Here is a 19386-nt window from a genome sequence, read left to right as displayed (position 1 = left end):
TGAGTATTATTTTTTGTCCTAATTTTAAGAAACACAGTCACACTGATAGAAGTAATTCATTTTGAGTTTGACTATTGGTCTGATGCAATTAAATAACATGTGATTTTTATCCTCTTACAGAAAGAACATTGCTGTTTTCCCCTTAAAATGGGTTTTCACCATTCTGTCTTAAAACTACTTGTTACAGCACACTATAACTTAGCTAACATAAATTGTAATTTCTCAATTCTCTCTCTTGGTACAGCTTGAACTGCTGTGGTTGTCATCTCTAATTGGACGATGGTATTTCTATTGACCAAGACTCTTTAACAATATTGTTACATCAGTTAAGTCTTCAGATGAATCTGGTTAAAAGCAATTTTAATAAAAAATTGAGGAATTAAAATCTTTTACTCGCTTACAAAATGAATAGAAGAAAATGACTTTTTAGATTTCTTACATGTGAAAATTAAGTTCTCTTGTAAAGAGAATATAAAACTCAAAAAATAATTATTATAAATGGACGTAATCAATTCTCCCTTTGGCCATACTGCCCTCGTTATTATAAGTGGACATAATCAATTCTCCCTTTGGCCATATAGCCTAGTTATCTAGCCAGTAGAAAGAAATTCTTGAGTAAACAATTAAACTATAAAGAGTTGTATCATTCAAAAATGAAACTTGATTTCTTTTTTTTTTTATAATTGAGAAATTCGTCTGTGATCCGCCTTTTGGACCAATCACAGCCTTCTAAACTTGGTGGATAATGGGCCCGCCCCTCTATCCTTCTCCACTTAAATACCGGGCTTCGCGTTGCATGGTGTGGGGCTTGAACTTGCGGAAAAAAAAAACGAAACTTGAATTTTATGTAATTAAATTCAAAAATTATTTCAAACTCTCTTTTTTATATGTGAGCTTTATTCAAACGTTAAGCCTCTAAAATAAAGGTGGTAAACAAAAAATGTTTTGTTTTGTATCTTATTGGTAGCCTTTGGTAGAAGAACTATTATTCTGCATCTTAATTGGAGTAAGTTCGGATCTTAGTTTTTGGCAAGTATTACCTAACGTTTCTTTTCGAAAAATAAGTAACTGAACTCTCTTTTATCAAATCAATTTTTGTTTTCTCATAGATAAAAAGGGCAGCAGAAGACAGGACTATAATAAAAAAAATAGTATATACTTTATATATCGAAAGTCTACGTCAATTGATTTCTTTAATTAGATCAATAGTTAGTCCATAGTTTCCTTTTTCAGTCAAAAAGAGCGGTGCAATTTCACTCGATTGGCAACGTTCATTTTCCAACCTCCCAAAAAGTCCACCAAGAGACATTCAAAAAGCCACTAAATATGTCTTTGCTTTGTTCCTAAAATTCACAACAAAGTAGTACGTAGAAGCTTATCCACTAAATCAGCTCCTTCTTGGATTTGGATCAATAAACCAATCTATTACAACCTTTGACCAACAACCTCTTTTGTCATTATTCATAACACTGTTGTAATTAACTAAACTTTTCAAGATTTTATCTCCATGAGTTTGTAATTTTGTACTACCATAGTACGCAAAGGAGGTAGGTTTGGTGGACAATACTCTATAAATTATACTCTAATAAGAAGGATTATGAAATTTTCTAAGTTATGAATCTAAATCAAAGTTAGTGTCTCCACCAATATTCATCAATGCGGAAAAAGAAAGGGATATATATAGTCCAGCGTCATTAAGTGACCTAGTTTACAAAATAGTCAGCAAATGTATAAATTTTGTATATTTTGATCATATTGATAAATAAGTTTTGATCGAATATTTTAAAAAGAAATATAAAGAAGTAGTAATAGTGTGATGTTGCATTTTCTCCTTCTCTGTTTAAGACAACTTTAAGTTCCATCGAAGGGGCTTTTGTCACATACAGTTTGAAGGTGGAACAAAATTTAAGGAAACAAGATAAGGTTATCAAACAAATAAGTTCAAATAAAAGAACATTATTTTGGGGAGTGAGAAGTGACTAGTAAGTGATTAATTCATTGGTAGAATATAATTTTCTACTTTATTTCTTTTTGTTGATAGAATTGCTACTTGTATATATGTGACAGGCAAGATAATCAATTCTGTCATTTCCTTTTTCTTAATCAATAATAAAGAGTTTAATCTTTGAGATAATGTTCTATAAGTGGGTCTTTTTGTCTCTTTAAAAAAGAAGTTAAAGTTAAGACCCATTTTCACCTTTTACCTTCTTCTTTTATAAAAAATATTTATTTAATATTTTTAATGAATATGGTGGCCGAACAATTTTCTCGCATCTCGACTAATTCCACGGTCACCCCTCACAAGCAAGGTACAAGGTACCCTCTTACAATATTGTATTCATTGTATTCGTACCAATTAAGAAAACAAATTCTACTATTGAACTTCTAATTTCTTAACGTTAACTGCTAATTAAGTCTTAGTTTAGACGCCTTTATAAAGTATAGATGACTAATTTTTTTTTAAATTACTGTTCCTGTTGCTTTTAAATGTTAAAAAGATGTGCAATATTACTATTAGAAGAAAAATAATAATGACAAAGCATTGGGAAGAAATTGCCCACAACTTCAATTTTTGAATATGCGACTAGACAATAACAGAGTTGATAAGAAAAGGACACAAGTTATGAAACATTGAAAATAGCTACTGCTAATCTACGTTTGGGACTTTACTTATAGTAGGTCTTGTATCCTTAGTCGGAGATTTCAGGTTCTAGAATTGGAAAAATATTATGTTAGAAGCGCTGCCATGCAGAAAATGAACCCAGATTGAATCGGGAGTCAATATTGATATCGAACACCAAATGTTTTAAAGGATTGCGAGCATGATTGTATATACAGTTGAAGGTGACCTTACATGCATTATTAACTTGTCTTGCAAGATTTAAATTTTCTATTAAATATCTTGTACCAATCATGCTATTTCTTTTCATATTTTATGTCTTATTATCATATACGGTCACTGCCTAGACTTTGTTGCGTGCCTTATGTCCATACATAACCAGAGATCAGTCAGAGATAGGCTCTTACCTTTAGCTTTCAAGCCAACTCTTGCCAAGTCATGATCTCGATCCAACCAAAAAATATAAACTACTAAAAATCGGGATTGATTTAACGTATGACCACTAATAGTTATCATTTCAGAAAGTCACTAATTTGCTTAATATATTTTATTTTTTTCAATAAAAAGAAAAGTTAGTTTCTGAGATGATAATTATTAATTGAGTGACTATATATGAAAAATCTACTCGTCAAAGTGTTATAACAAACTTAAAAGGCACATCCTATTCTTTGGTGCCTCTAGAAATTGATATGACGAAATTATATCATACAATGATTTTTTAATTGTTCTAACATATTGGTCCTTCACAATATTGGTCGACGCAACTCACGGCCACTTTGACATTTTTAGTTTAATGAATATTTGTCTTTTTTTTCCAACTTTGGAACTGCATTAATTAACTCCTCCTATATATATATATTTTATTTTATTTTTATTATTACTTTTTTTTTTTTTTTTTGCGCCATATACAAAAAAGGAAACCATAAACATGAAAACTAAGATGAAATTGAGTGTCTACCTACCAACTGATTTATATATTCTTATAACAATTCAAAACATATAGTCTATAGATATATATTGTTAGTATGTGAAACTTTTCAACCATTACATCATTTTGTCTATAGTATGCAGATAATTTTTCTTATTTTCAAACTAAAAAAAATTAATTTTAAGAAGACTTACACGTCAATATCTTTTGAATAAATAACTTGAAAATATAAGAAACATTTCCATATAAGTAACTCATATAACTCATATTTATATTAAGTCTGCATTCGTTAATATAAAGTGAGAGAAACATTTTTCGGCTTCGCAAGTTTGAGCCCCGGTAGTATCCTTTTTTTTTTTTTATATCATATTTTAGCTTGTTGTTTCTATTTCCTATGTTTTTATCACATCTCAGCTTGTTATTGCTACTTGCTATGTTTGATTGTTTTTTATTATTCTGTTGACGTAAAATTGAATTTTATCTAGTTACTTATATTTGACTCAACTCGTTTATATTTGATCCGGTCCATTTATTTGTGGATTTTATTAGCGTGCTAACTTATTCTTTTGAACCTGTTCATGAAAATTTCGTTTCCGAGACTGACATAGTGTTATTTAAGACCAACTTTGTCTATGGTGATGCCCGATTGGATATGGCTTCGACAGAAGTCATGATCGAAACTATATAGTATGAACTAACTTATAATTTAATCATACAATAAAATGATATATTTACATGCCATCAATTGCAACTTTTGACATAATGATAAATATTTTAATTTTAATATCGAACATATACTTATGGACCATATTTCTTGGGGTGCTATTATCACTAGGGCCCGTAGGCTTTGTAATCTCCCCGTCAAAAATATCATGTACCGTTACTTTCTCCTCTAAAATGGTCCCCTTTCTTTCTAACTTTCCCCTTTTGGTCTTACGGCGAAAGGGCCCACTGGTCCCTTAATGGGCCCAAAAAACCGCCCAAAATAAACGTAACCCAATTTAACGTTATCACATTATCTCCCTTTCTCTATCACTTTTTTTTATTTATTATTTTAATCACCTTTTGTTTTCATTCTTCTTTTTTCACCTCTAGCCACTGTTTGACCAAAGTAGCATACCAGCTCAGAGCTGACTCATTTGCTGATGTTGTACTACTTTCTTGCTTTGTTGGTCAAAAATCTACTGAAATTTCACACAAATCCAGTATCAAAATTGAAATCTTTACACTGGATCCAACTAGGAAACTGCACTTTCTTATGCTAAAACTCCCAGAGCAAAAAAAAAAAGGGGTTATACGAACTATTATTATTTAATTTTGTATCGTAATGTTTCATATTATATTTAATAGTAAAACACTCTTCTTTTTAAATCGTATTCAGTGCAAATCGAATTCGACATATTTAATTAAAGATTAATGAGTATTTATTGATCATTTGCATTATCACAACCTTTTTTTTTTGAATATTTATAGAAAAAGATTAGGAGCCTATTAAAAAAGTAGTTGTCAAAGTGTTCCTACTTCCTACGGTGTGAATGGAAAATTATGATGGTACGTCATCTTTTCTTCCATTCAATAAAGGTAAGTACATCATACTTATATTAATTGTGTATTAACTATAGTTTTTAAAATTTATGTTCTTCTTATAGTTTATTTACTTGCTGCGAAGTATAAATCTATTTCTTGTGATAAAAAGATTGTTCATATAGTAAACGTTTTTATCTTCGAACCTAAAATTGTGGAAGGGTTGAAAAAAATACTAGTCTATTTCCTACAGAGTTCTAGCTTCAAACTTATAAGTTTGATAAAACTCAAAAATTTAAATTTGTTTGAAATTATGCATAAATATAAATAATTTATTTAAAAAATGAAATTATAATTAGGAGCTGAATTAGAGTAATTTTGAAGTCGTAAATTTAAATCTTGGCATCCAATTTATAATTAAAAAATCTCTGGGAAAATAAGAAGGTAATCAGAAACATAGTTTCGTGCCGTTTATTCCAAAATGGACGGTAAAGATCTAATCCTACAGACTTCTGGAAAGATGAGAGATAATAAAACGGAGTTCACGAGAGGGGATGTGGATGTCGCTATATATCCACGTGTCCAATATTCAAATATAAGTAGGACCCATACAAAGTCCCCCCGAACAGTGCGGGAGGAAAGTTGAGTACACGTGGAGGTTAATGACGTGGCGCTACTGGTCATGGGACCCACTCAGTACTGTAAGCCACGTCATGCACGACTCAGCCACTGAAGACTACATAGGCTTTACATCATTGCATAAGCATTTCCAATAGGAGTAATATATTTTGTAAATATATTCAAATTGAAATAGATTGAACCAAAAAACATGTCATAACTTAGCTTCTCAAAATAATTTTTTTTTTCATTTTATAAGATTCTTCGTAGATCAAATTAAATTACATATTAATTTAATTTTAATAAATTGAACTGAAATTTATTGAGCTGATAAAAGAACGGATTATATATTGATAGACTGACTAACTTTTCTAGTTCGGTTGAACAAATTTAATTCTTATATAATGTATGGTATAAAAGTAAGTATGAAACAAAAGTTTGAATTAACAATTTGAGATAGAAATCACGTGTTCATTTTGTTGAGTGTTTCTTTTCAAAAAACAAAAAAAAAAGTGAAACTTGTTTTTATTTTTTCACATGGAAGTTCCATAATGTGATTAGTTGATGCGGTAAAAGGTTCCTATTTGTGTCAAATATTATTTTGTTATGTTTGTTTGTGAAATAAAAGAAGAGTAAAATAACAGTTTTTGTCACGATAAAGAAGAAACTTAGAAAGATAAAGTAACTCGACTATTCACTGGCAAGCACTCCCAATTCTAATTTGTCTCACTTCAGAGTAAAAATCTAGTGAAAATTTCATTATGCTCTTACCAAAAAATAACATTAAATATAATCATTACGTATCAACTCTTGTCCTTCTTTATACACTTGAGTTTCCAAATACTTCAGCCATATCTCAATATTAAGATGCTTTAGGATTTAGACATTTAATATAGGTCTAATATTTAGATATTATATAATTAAAAAATATTTGATGTAAAATTTCTTTATCTATATTAATAAATAAAATTCAAATAGTTAATATATGAATTATTAAAAAATATCTCAACAAAATATTTTTTAAAATTGTATTGTTGTTTTCTGTTCATAGTGTGACGACTAAATATAATAGTTGTGGGTATCGACTTACGAGAATGGTTGTGATTAGTAGTTAGTCGTAATGATTAGTGATGGTGGATGTGTTAAAGAATGACAAAAGTCCCACATCGATGGTTAATGAGATGGGTGGACTCCTTATAAGACTTGGGCAATCCTCCTCCTTTTGAGCTAGCTTTTGGGGTGTGAGTTAGGCCTAAGACCTAATTTAACATGGTATCAGAGCAGGGCCCGTCTCACCCGATGTTGGGGCCCCCAAAATCAAAAATTGCCCACGCACCAGATGCTAAGCACTGGGCGTGAGGTGGGGTGTTAAAGAATGACAAAAGTCCCACATCGGTGGTTAATGAGATGGGTGGACTCCTTATAAGGCTTGGGCAATCCTCCTCCTTTTGAGCTAACTTTTGGGGTGTGAGTTAGGCCTAAGACCTAATTTAACAGGATGGTGATAACTATTGATTGTATTTAATGATTGTTGTTATCGTGATAATATGATTGTGACAAATGTAAATAGTGACTAGTGATAGTAATAACTAATTATGACAATTGATAATGGTATTAACTATCGTTGAGAATAATAATTACAATTGTGGATAGTGTTTCTCTACTAACAAATAATTATCTCCAAAAGCACAATCGAAAGATTTCTTTCTCATTTTGGAGTCGCTTGGTGAATTTGGACAGATAGTAAGGTCAACAAAGAATGATAACAATTTGGTCCAAGAAGAGCATGGCTCATCAACTGCTATGAATAGCAATTTAAGCCCATAAGCTCCTATATTTGTGCATAAATGTGTGATTGCAAAAAAGAATAACTCAAGGGCCTTAGTGTCAAATACAATTGATTTGGGCGAGGATTCTCTTGATGAAGATGAGGAAGAGTTGGACATAGCTTTGATAGAGTAGTTAGGAAAGGAGATATATCACCAAGGCAACAAAGAAGTGGAAGCAACAAAATAAAAAGAAGACACATGGAAGACAACATAGTTGGGACGGTAAAGTGATTAAGAGTTTGTTCCAAAACACTCATTGATGCAACAGGCAAAACAGAACTATGTGACAGTATCAATAGGTTCAACAAGATCCAATAAATTCATAAAGAATGTATGAATTATCAAGTATTGTTGGATATGTTTGAAAAAAGAAGACAAGAGAACAATATTTCAAGTTACTTTTGATGGGATATCAATCTTTTTTAATTCATGCTTTCGTAATAGAAAGTTTGAGGCTGATAACTCAACCTTCTTCTTGATTGTAATATTTTTGCATTATTTAAGCATCCTTATTTGTGATATCATCATAGAGTGTATTACAAACTTTGTGGTGTCACAAAATACTTAGTTTTTTCTAGCTCTTATTTTCTTCATACTTGATAGTTAGTAAAAGTTAGGTACTTTAGTAGAATTAATAAGGTAAGGCCTAGCCTCCTTACTTGTACATAACTCTATTGATATCTTTTTATTTTTAATAAAAAACCGCTAGACACTCCGTCTACTGGTAAATTTGAAAATAATAATTATAAATATTTTGTGTTCCTTGAGTTTAGTTTCGATTTTTGTTCTTGTCAATATTGAGATAATTTCAAAGGTTTTTTTTAATTTTATCCGTGTCAACAAACAATTCGAAATACCTCGACTTTTTTTAGAACAATATCTTTTAAGGCAGTCCATCCCATAAAGCTAACGGGCAAACTAGGTTGGTCTTCTTAGGAAATCAAGTCTATTTTAACGATTTTAAGCAAAGGTGTTTTAAGCTCCTCCAAATTTTGATTATTTGACCGCTGGTATTTGGCCAGAAATATATATATTTTTATTTAAATTTTGTGTTATATTTATACTATTTTAACTGCGTTTGAGTTAGAATTTGAACATCAATATATTTAATATATAATTAATTGTGATAGGACTTGATTTCGAGTAGGAAAATAAAATTTGAAGCTTATACAAATAAAATAAAGTTTTGAAATTTAAGTAACAATCAACATAAATTAATCGAGATTCAGAATAAAGTCAGCATGAGAGAATTTGAGAAAATAATTTTAGCTCAGAACTTCTAGAAATCAAGGTCTCGAGAAAAGCCTTCTTGGCACGACATGTCCTGTGTCATGTGGCATGTCGTGCTAGGCACATTATTGACTAGTGTAGAATAATTTTATTTTTTAAAGATATATTTTGTTAGTGAGCATGTTTATACCATTTAAACGCATGTAAAACATAATTTTAAAAGGAATTGCTTGAGCTCGAAAACACGAATTCTACAAGTTTCTCTATGGTATACCATTATTAATTTTTTAGGTTTTCATCAGTTTCGTATGAATTTTGAGTTGTATTCATGACTTCTAGTAACTAGACTTTTTATCTTGCATTCTGATAGAATCACTATTTGTACTTTGATTTTGTTCTTCTTAATTAAAGTTTGATAATTTCTGTTCGTTTGCATTTTGTTTGAGAATTTGTTGACATGCCATCAACAGTTCACACCCTTTTAACTAGAGTTTGGTCATAGATTTTTAAATATTTTTGGTATTTATTATTTGGGTTAAAATTTGGGTGAAATTTCACCATGTATTTGACCATAGTATTTGGAAAACATATTTCACTTTTTTAGGAAATATGATTTATACCCATAAATTTCAAAAACTATCAAAATTAATCATAGGTTTGTATTACAAGTCAATTGGATCTTCGTTGCAACAAATAACAAGTACTGTCCATGACACTATAGCAATATGGTAGTTCAGAGTAAGTGCAACAAGCATCATTCCATACATCGTGAAGTAGACAAAGCACATGATTTTGTTACCCTGAGCCGATTGTTCATCATTTTCATCAATTATCATATCATCACTTTCATATTCTATCACTACTTTGGTGTTTATGTAAAAAATTATGTAATACATCGCAAACAACTACTATAGTGGGTGTTTTTGTAAAAGATAAAAGTTTGGTGTAGAATTAAATTTTTTTCAAATATCCCAAATAATGAGATTTGACCCAAATACTAGTTTTTTCTAGCTAGCGTTGGGCCATAGATTTCCAAATATTCTTGGTAAATATTATTTGGGTGAAATTTCACCATGTGTTTGGCCATAGTATATGGGATACATATTTCACTTTTTTAGAAAAATATGATTTATACGCATAAGTTTTAAAAACTATCAAAACTAACCATAAGTTTGTATTACAAGTCAATTGGATCTTCGTTGCAACAAATAACAAGTAGTGTCCATGACACTGGAGCAACATGATAGTTTGGAGTGAATGCAACAAATATCATTACATACATCGTAAAGTAGACAAAACACATGACTTTGTTACCGTGGGCCGATTGTTCATCATTTTCATCAACAATCATATCATCACTTTCATATTCACTAAATATTTCATCACTATTTTGATGTTCATGTAAAAAAAAATAGGCAATACATGCAAACAATTGCTATAGAGGGTGTTTTGTAAAATATAAAAGTTTGATGTAAAATTTCAATTTTAAAAAAATCCCAAATAATGGGATTTGACCAAAATACTAGAAAAAACTAGTATTTGGAAATTTGGGATATTTGCCAAATAATTACAAATTCTATGGACAAACACTCTTTGCCAAATTTTCCCTCAAATATTACTTGGGAAATCTATGGCCAAACGAGTCCCTAGTATTTGAGAATTTGGATTATTTGTCAAATAATGACAAATTATATGAACAAACACTATTTGCCAAATTTTACTTGAAAAATCTATGGCCAGCCGTTTGGGGATTTCTTGATTAGGGTCCATTGAACAAAATCTTCAATTGCCAATTGAGGCTCAAAATTATCATATGCTCGCTTATAAAAAATTTTAATTATTATTTATTACGTATTTATTTTTATTGAATGGAATTAAGAAAAAAATATTTTAATTAAACCCTGTTCTACCCAACATACTCGACTTTGTCATAAACGTATATTTTTTTAAATTTACTCATAGCAAATAATTTCATTTGTTCCCCACAAAAACAATTAGAAAAATTATTCATATTTTTTATTTGTTCCTAACAAATTAATTTTATGAACCAATCCACAATTTTATTTTATTTTGTTCCTTTGATGAAAAAAATAAAGCAAGTTGTATGCTTTATGATAAATTTGGGTATGCTGAGTTTTTTAAAGTTTGTCCAATAAAACTATGAAAAAATAATAATTGAAAGAATTATATCTAAGCAGCCTCAGTTGTCACTTAAAAAAAAGAATAAAACTTTTTTTTATAAAAATAATAATTAAAAAGTGATCCGTTAATTTCAGAGGCAAAAGTGAGTCAAAAAGATTAGAAAATGAATACTTTTAGCTAATAGATATTAAACGAAAGGTACATTTTTTTATATGGATCTATTGTTTTTGTTGTGTGTAATTCAAATATAGTGGAGGTTGAAACACCATACATCGAAAAATTAACTAAATTTAAAAAAAAATAGGTGAAATTCATATTAAAATTAATATAGTGTGACAGATGTAGCCACTTTAAACAAAACTTTGTCCTCGTTGTAAGGCTGAGTTTTTCTAAATTAAAGCTAAGCACTTCTCACACCACACTATAACCCCCTTTTCAACTCTCTGTCCCTCTTCCTGGGGCTACTCTGTTAGTCCACTCAAAACTTGCTCACCAGTTTCTTCCGATAACTGTTGTTATTGAGGTAATGTGTGAGTAGTGTAGCTTAGCAAGATTTGGTGGGGAGAATGGCCTATATGTGTACGGACAGTGGAAATCTAATGGCAATCGCTCAGCAAGTCATAAAGCAAAAGCAACAGCAGGAGCAGCTCCAACAGCAAGAACAACAGCAGCAGCAGCAGCAACAACAATTCTTGGGTGTTAATCCTTTGTGTCTCAGCCCATGGACTTCCACCACTCATCAGACCTTAACTAATAGTCCCACTTTAGGATATGGACTTACCGGGTCGGGTTTTGCAGACCCATTTCAGGTCGCCGGAGGAACAGATGGCGGCGAGCCGGGATTTCAGTTCCCTAACTTGGAACATCATTCGACCGGGTTTAGGTTTGCTGATTTCGGCGGTGGACCGGGTGGTGAGTTTGACTCAGATGAGTGGATGGAGAGCTTGATAGGCGGCGGAGATTCTACCGGAAGCTCTAATCTTCAATCTGGTTGCGAAGCCTGGCAGACGAGTTCCGAATTCACTACCCTATACGGAGATCCGTTCTCGAGTTGTCCGAATCGTCTCAGTATCGGTTCTTCTCCTCCGCCTCCGCCTTCTTCCGATCTGAATGGGGTCATTTTTTCGGAAACCCAGAAAAATCTAAACTCACTACAGCCACAGACAACTCCGTGGGTCGCACCATCTTCATCTCCTCCTCCAATTGTTCAACCTGCGTGTAAAGAATCCAAGGTGGTATCAGTTGATGTGCTGCCCTGTAGTTCCCCTGAAAGTTTTTCTTCAAAACCATTGTTGAAATCCTTGGTGGAGTGTGCAAGACTCGCTGAATCAGAGCCTGAAAATGTAGTAAAATCTTTGATTCGACTTAGGGAATCAGTTTCCCAACAAGGAGATCCAATGGAGCGAGTTGGGTTCTATTTCTTAGAAGCTCTTTACAATGGGCTGTCGTCGTGTCAAGCAGAAAGAACTCCGTCAATCTTTGGTACTACGCCGGAGGAGCTCACTTTGTCATACAAAACCTTTAATGATGCATGTCCCTACTCAAAGTTTGCTCACTTAACGGCTAATCAGGCGATTCTTGAAGCAACTGAAAAAGCAACGAGGATTCACATTGTAGATTTTGGAATTGTTCATGGTATCCAATGGGCTGCTTTTTTACAAGCTTTAGCAACTAGATCAGCTGGGAAACCAGTCAGTGTTAGAATCTCCGGTATTCCATCAGTGGTATTGGGTAACTCTCCGGCAGCTTCACTTTTAGCTACAGGGAATCGTCTTCGTGACTTTGCGAAGATTCTGGATCTTAACTTCGAATTCGAACCGATATTGACTCCAGTTCAGGAACTAAACGGGTCTAGTTTTCGAATTGATCCAGATGAAATCTTAGCTGTGAACTTCATGTTGCAGCTGTACAATTTACTGGACGAAACAAATGTTGGTGTAGAAACTGCACTCAGTCTAGCCAAATCATTGAATCCAAGCATTGTGACATTGGGTGAGTATGAGGTGAATTTGAACGATGTAGGATTCCTGCAGCGGTTTAAGAATGCACTGAAATACTACTCAACAGTTTTCGAGTCGTTGGATCCGAGCTTGACCCGAGACTCCCCGGAGAGAGTACAAGTGGAAAGACTGATACTTGGCAGGAGAATTGCCGGAGCGGTGGGCCTAGACGACGGCGGAACCAGAAGAGAATGTATGGAAGATAAAGAACATTGGAGAGAATTAATGGAAGGGGCTGGTTTTAAACCAGTACCACTTAGCCATTATGCAATGAGTCAAGCAAAAATTCTTCTTTGGAACTATAATTATAGTTCATCATTTGGATTAATTGATTCTGAACCTGGGTTTCTCTCCTTGGCTTGGAAAGATAATCCCCTTTTGACTGTTTCTTCATGGCACTAATTGTTCTAAATCAGTTATGTGTCCTGGTTCTGTTAGGTACTTTCTTCTATAAGTGCTTAATTTCAATTTCATTGCTCTCTGTAGATTAAAAAGTTAGTATAGAAAGATGATATTTTTGAGCAAGTTAACTTTGAATTTCAAGATTAAGCCTTCTCTGTTTATATGAATAGTGTACTCTCTTTTAGTGTCTTCTATCTTGTTCTGATCCTTTAGTTTTCTAGGTTTTGTTTCTTTTTTGGTGTCATTAGGAGGAGAAATCAACTGTAATTGTGCATATATTTTGTGAATTATTGATAGCATTTTGTTGCTTGCACGATTAGTGAAAGCTTGATGGAGTAAACGATTCAATCATTATAAGAGGTTTTATTAGTCGAAAAGGAAGAAGGTCCTTTTCTCTCAGGTTCTGTAATGGAAGTTCCATTGACAATGACTTTAAGCCAAAACCTGTGGGCTTAGCTAGCTAGAGAAATAAAAACAGCTTTTTTTCATGAGCTGATGGTGTTTTTTGTTACTGACTTGCCATGTCCTTCATTCAGGAAGCCTTACACTATAGTAAAGTCTATTCCTTTTTGGTAAGTCTTGTAGAAATAATAGTAGTACCAAACTTGATTTTATGGCAATGAAATAATGGGGGTCTCTTTCACTCTGAAATGAATTCAGAATAGTACCTTTCTTTCACTCACCTAATATCAGTTACTGTCAGCAGTTGCTGATGCTGATGATGATGATGAACAAGAGCCGTGCTCTATTGCAAAACTATAGAGGTGGTAGGGGGCCTAATTATTTGACTGAAAATGTTATTTTGCTCTAATTTTGCACCATCCATAGTGCGCTTTGACCACTACTGCCTCTCTGAATTGCTGAGGAAGTCGTAGTACAAGTTGCATAATGGGCCATGAGTTTGTTACTAGTAGAAAAATGTGAACACTAATGAAAGGCATAAATAGCTACTACAAAGAGTCAATGGATAATAGTCAAGCATCTAAATGTGTGGTCTAGTAGATTAATTATTGAAATTGGAGAAAATGATTCAAAATTAGGTTCAAATGCTAGCAAAAAGAAGAAGTATAAGGCGATTCTTATCCATCCAAAATTTGATGGACATAGTTATTTGATGTACTAATTATTGTTAAAGATTGTACAACAAACTGGCTATGTCACTAAATAATAGAGGTAAATATTTCAAAATTGCTTTTTAATGTATGATCAAGGAGGTACTACTGCTATGACATTTGCTTAAGGCGGGTCTTCTAGTGATTGCTTTTGATTGAGCTTAACATATTTTGTGATTATAATTTTTAAACTAATTTACCGTAGGAATAAAATTAAGAGAGAAAGTACTGAAAATATTTATAAATTTGGCATGAATGGTTAGTTTCATCTCCAAACTGTTGATAGCCTTAAAACATCCTTTACTTGATTAATTGAGTTTAAATACACTCGTCTTTTTGCAATATGAGTGAAATATGCTCCTAAATCCTCACCAAGTTTAGGGTGTTTTCGACACTTCTTTGGGATATTTATTATTAAGATTTAAGAGTATCGTGCTCCTACAAGAGTTTGAGACTCTTGCTATGTCATGCGATAGGTTAGTTGGTCAAATAGAAAATATTAATTTTAAAACTATCAATAATGAAACTAATAATTTACGTAATTTTCTTTAAAATAATAAATTTTATCTCAAAATTAATTAAATCACCTTATTCCGTGTGCCAAACGACCTCTTCTAAAACAGAGTGAGTCAAGACTTGAATGGGAAAAAAAAGAAAGGAAAAATTGAGCTGTTTAAAAAGAAGTGGACTGATGAGCAATCCAAGACTCATAAGTAATTGATAATATGACCCAGAGATAATTAATTAGATTAGATTAGATTATGGGATACTCTGCAGTTTACTGTCCATAAGACCCAGAGCTTAAATAGATTAGATTATAAACAGAAACAGGTACACTCTGCATTTCCACTTGAAAAAGTTGGTCTGACAATTAAAAAATTGACAATGATGATGATGACGACGAACCACCCAGCTTCGATAAAAGTGCCCATCTTTAGATTGAAGCTAAATCTGTTCTCTCCTGCAATTTTTATCAATTTCGTGGCTGCTCTTACTTCGAGAACTGCTCAGTGTTGGTATGCTACTCATCAAATTAAAAACAAAGTCAGTATTGAAAAGACTTATGGCTGCACTTTTTTTAACTTAAAGAAATGACATTAGGCAACCTGGATTATTGCAGGTTTACCTACCTTTAATTTGTCACCAAAATAAGTAACAAAATATTAGCTGGCGTTTCGTCAAAACTTTTGTAAATCAATTTAAACATGAAATTTGCTCTGTTTAGATTTTGGCTTTCCGAGATTTTCAATTTTTAAAATATAAGCATATCTAAACATAATTTCAAATTTCAACTTTAAAATTTATAACGAAACGGGATTTGGAGCTGGTTCTTTAAAATAAATAAATAGAAGGGGTCCGTTGAGTAGGGTAGGTGAAGGGAGGAGTCTGATCCAACGGTCGACTGGTCCAAGTCTGTCAAGACACCTTCTGTAATTTTTCCTCTAACCTTCCTTTTTTCCCTTTTCTTCGGTAGGGTAATCATACATTTCAACCCAAAATTAAAGAGGTGAGATGTCAGTAATAACTTTGCCTTTCTCAAAGTTTACCTCTTTAGTTACTGCCCTAATTGCTAGTATGAAGTACCCAATAATGCAATTTGCTTTAGCACATGTAGATCATACTTGAAATTTGAAGTTCCAAAAGACAAGAAGAAAAAAAGTGAAATGAATCTCCTTAATTATTCATCATCAACCATGAGTTTGGCGGTATATTTGAGAAATATCTGGGAACAATTTACTCTCTCAATGAACTTAGGTTTTTTGAATTCCAAATAACTAATGAGTTTAATTAGCACCTGAATTTGAATTAATAACTTTTTGACTATGGAATCAAATTATTTACCTAGGTGCAAGGGAAATTATTTAAATTGGTCACCATTATTTTTTCTTGCATGCCTTGGATTCTAATGACTTTAATTTGGTTTCAACATCTTTTTATCTCCAAAGAGGATTTTACGTCTTTTCTTTCTAACACCTCTTAGAAACACAGCTTACCACTTTTCTACGAAAAAACAAAATGATATTCCTAATACCAAATATAGTAAAACCTTTTTATTCGACATCCATCATTAAGAAAGCAAATTAAATGCTTTTGGTACTTTTGAAGTGTTTATAACGGTTGGAAGTACTACAATGACTTTATGTTGAACTTTTCTTATATAATTATACCTTCTTATATGATAATTGTAGTATTTGAATCAGTTTATCTGTACCTCAATTAATCTTATGAAATATACGTTATCTTTTACCAATAACAACTAAAAAGTAACTAATCTCTTCACCAAAATTAAAATAAAAAGAAAAAATCACCTAATATCTTTTCTTTGTTTAGCTAGGAATGTTGCTGAGGTTCTTCAAGTGTTGAACGGCCCAATTTGTTAGTCGCACTTGGTGGAAACCACTCAAACAAATTGACCATTTCTATTACTTTTGAGAAACTTTTTGAAGTTGGTAATAACCGTATTTCACCATAAATATTTCTTAACTTCAATTTTTTTGCCACGTTGGAACTGAAATCACGAACAATTTTTTTAAACAAAACACTTATAATTCTTTGTTTTGATCTATTGTCAAATATACCATGTCCCTAATTATTTGTCCACTTTTAAATTAATACACCTATTAAGAAAAATAATGATTGATATAGTGAGTTTACCATTTTATCTCTATTAATTATGAAGCGGATGAATTCAAAATTTAAGATTTTCAAGAAGTTCTACCTTTTTAAAAATTATTTAATTGAGGGTATATATAGATAAAAAAAAATGTATCCTTTATTGATTTATCAAAATGGACAAGTAAAAAGGGATAAGATGTTTTATATTTGAAAAAAAAAATAACTTAAATAATTTTTTTGTTTATTTTTTCATCCACCGTTAACTATCAAATGAAATGTAAATAATTTGTCCTTCTCTTTTTTAAAATAAGCGATGATTATTTTATATGAGGAACTACTAAACTTAAACTTTCTTTCATATTGTTTTTCGATACGATAACAAAAGATCATACATGTTAGACACATAATCTTCTTTTAAAAGTCTTCATTCTGTTTTTAAATTTTGTGCACGTTAAAATATAAAAAATACCAGAAAAAAATGTCAATAGTAATGCAAAGGAAAGAATAACTAACTATTTTTCAAATCAAATAAAAATAAACCTACAAATTCATAATAATAAAATTGAAAAGCATTGATATTAATATTTCAACAAACAACTCGATACAAAATTGTGTCATCATTTCTGAATTATTTTAAGTATAATGAATATCCTTAAACTCTTGAGGACTTACAAAAATCATTTAAGGTGTAATTATTTAGAGAGAGAATCAAAATTTTAAAATGATGACAAAAAAAAAAGAAAAAAAGAATATTATATCGAAATTATTACAATTTTTTTTTCATTTTTACACAATTTTATTCTTACAATTCGATGTAGTATGACCGAAATATAGGACTTTAGTTTATTTTTGTGTGGATTTTAGTATGTTCCGGTATGGTCACTTTATTTCATTATAAAAGAAGATAGTAAAAAAAATGATATACTTCATTATTCTAATACAATGAGTTTTAGTAATAAATAATATATATATTGAGTAACTTCTCTATTTTTGGATATATTTAATTCCACCTTCTTTTTTTTAACTTGAATTATTTTGTAGCTAGCTAGCTGATATTTTTTTTATTTCTTATTTTTAAATGGGAAATATTAGAAATAAGAAAAAAAATTAGTACTATACACACGTGATGAATTAAAATATAAAATTCATGTATGCAATATTTTTTTTTTATCTTATCTTATTCAATCTCACCCCTCATCCAAAGTAACCAAATAAATCTCCATAATTTTGCATTTTGCTTGAAATAGTTTCTCATTCTTTTCAACACGATATCATTCTTTCCTATGAATTCATCATATATAAAAATAATAAAAAGAGGATAACTCAAAAATCACCTATAAAAGCAATATTTAAGACATTTCAAGAAATAAAGAATTCAAACTATTCCATCCACAATATGAAAAATAAATTACTCTTATGACGTAAAAATGAAAAAAGCTAAAGAATAATAAATAATTATTTATCACTCAAATTATGTTAAACAAATTAAGAAAATATGACATCTTCAATTAATATATGTATGATTAAAGTAAATTAATAGATAAATCATACTCGTAAATAAATAGGAAATCCTATCTTTTGAATCTAGAAATCAAGAAAAACTAAAAGTTAGAGCAAAATGTCCATGATCAAATTCTTACCTTTTCAAAAGATAATTATGAAATCAAACATGGTAATTAAACTCTAATGAATATGTACATTTGCTTACACCAAAAAAATAAATCAAAAACTAAAAATAAATATTTACTCAACATAATTTTACTTACCGATCAGTCAAGAAGATTGAGATTTTTCCTCAATATCTTCCATTGATCTATTTCCTTTCCTTCAACCTTTCTTATATACAAATATCATATCATCAAAGCAAGCATAGAGTAATATTTTGGTAATTAAACTCTAATGAATATGTACATTTGCTTACACCAAGAAAATAATATTAAAAACTAAAAATAAATATTTGCTCCACATAATTATACTTACCGATCAGTCAAGAGGATTACGATTTTTCCTCATCTTTCATTGATCTCTTTCCTTTCCTTCAACCTTTCTTATATTTGTATATCATACCATCAAAGCAAACATAGAGTAATAATTAAACTCCAATGAATATGTACATTTGCTTACACCAAAACAATAAATTAAAAACTAAAAATAAATATTTGCTCCACATAGTTTTAGTTACTGATCAGTCAAAAGGATTACAATTCTTCCTCATCTTCCATTGATCTATTTCCTTTCCTCCAACCTTATTTATATTTGTACATCATACCATCAAAGCAAGCATAGAGTAATATTTTTTTTCCTATTTCTTATATATAAATTAGTACCCACAACAAATAAAAAACTTACGAGACTTTTAATTTTC

General features: G+C 31.1%; 1 protein-coding gene across 1 annotated transcript; it reads left to right on the top strand.

Moving 5' to 3' along the window:
- Nucleotides 1-11289: 11289 nt before the first annotated feature.
- LOC125822222 (SCARECROW-LIKE protein 7) lies at nt 11290-13440 on the top strand. The gene has a single exon (XM_049501602.1). The coding sequence runs from the start codon at nt 11458-11460 to the stop codon at nt 13291-13293; it is 1836 nt and encodes a 611-aa protein (XP_049357559.1). The 5' UTR covers nt 11290-11457; the 3' UTR covers nt 13294-13440.
- The last annotated feature ends 5946 nt before the right edge of the window (nt 13441-19386 follow it).

The sequence above is a fragment of the Solanum verrucosum genome, unplaced genomic scaffold, assembly GCF_900185275.1.
Source record: "Solanum verrucosum unplaced genomic scaffold, falcon-dt-bn FXZP01000103.1, whole genome shotgun sequence".
Taxonomy (NCBI): domain Eukaryota; kingdom Viridiplantae; phylum Streptophyta; class Magnoliopsida; order Solanales; family Solanaceae; genus Solanum; species Solanum verrucosum.
This window is presented reverse-complemented; position numbering and strand designations above follow the sequence as displayed.

Bases quoted from the DNA above. Each gene is read 5' to 3' on its own strand.
- LOC125822222 (XM_049501602.1), top strand. From the start codon at position 11,458: ATGGCCTATATGTGTACGGACAGTGGAAATCTAATGGCAATCGCTCAG.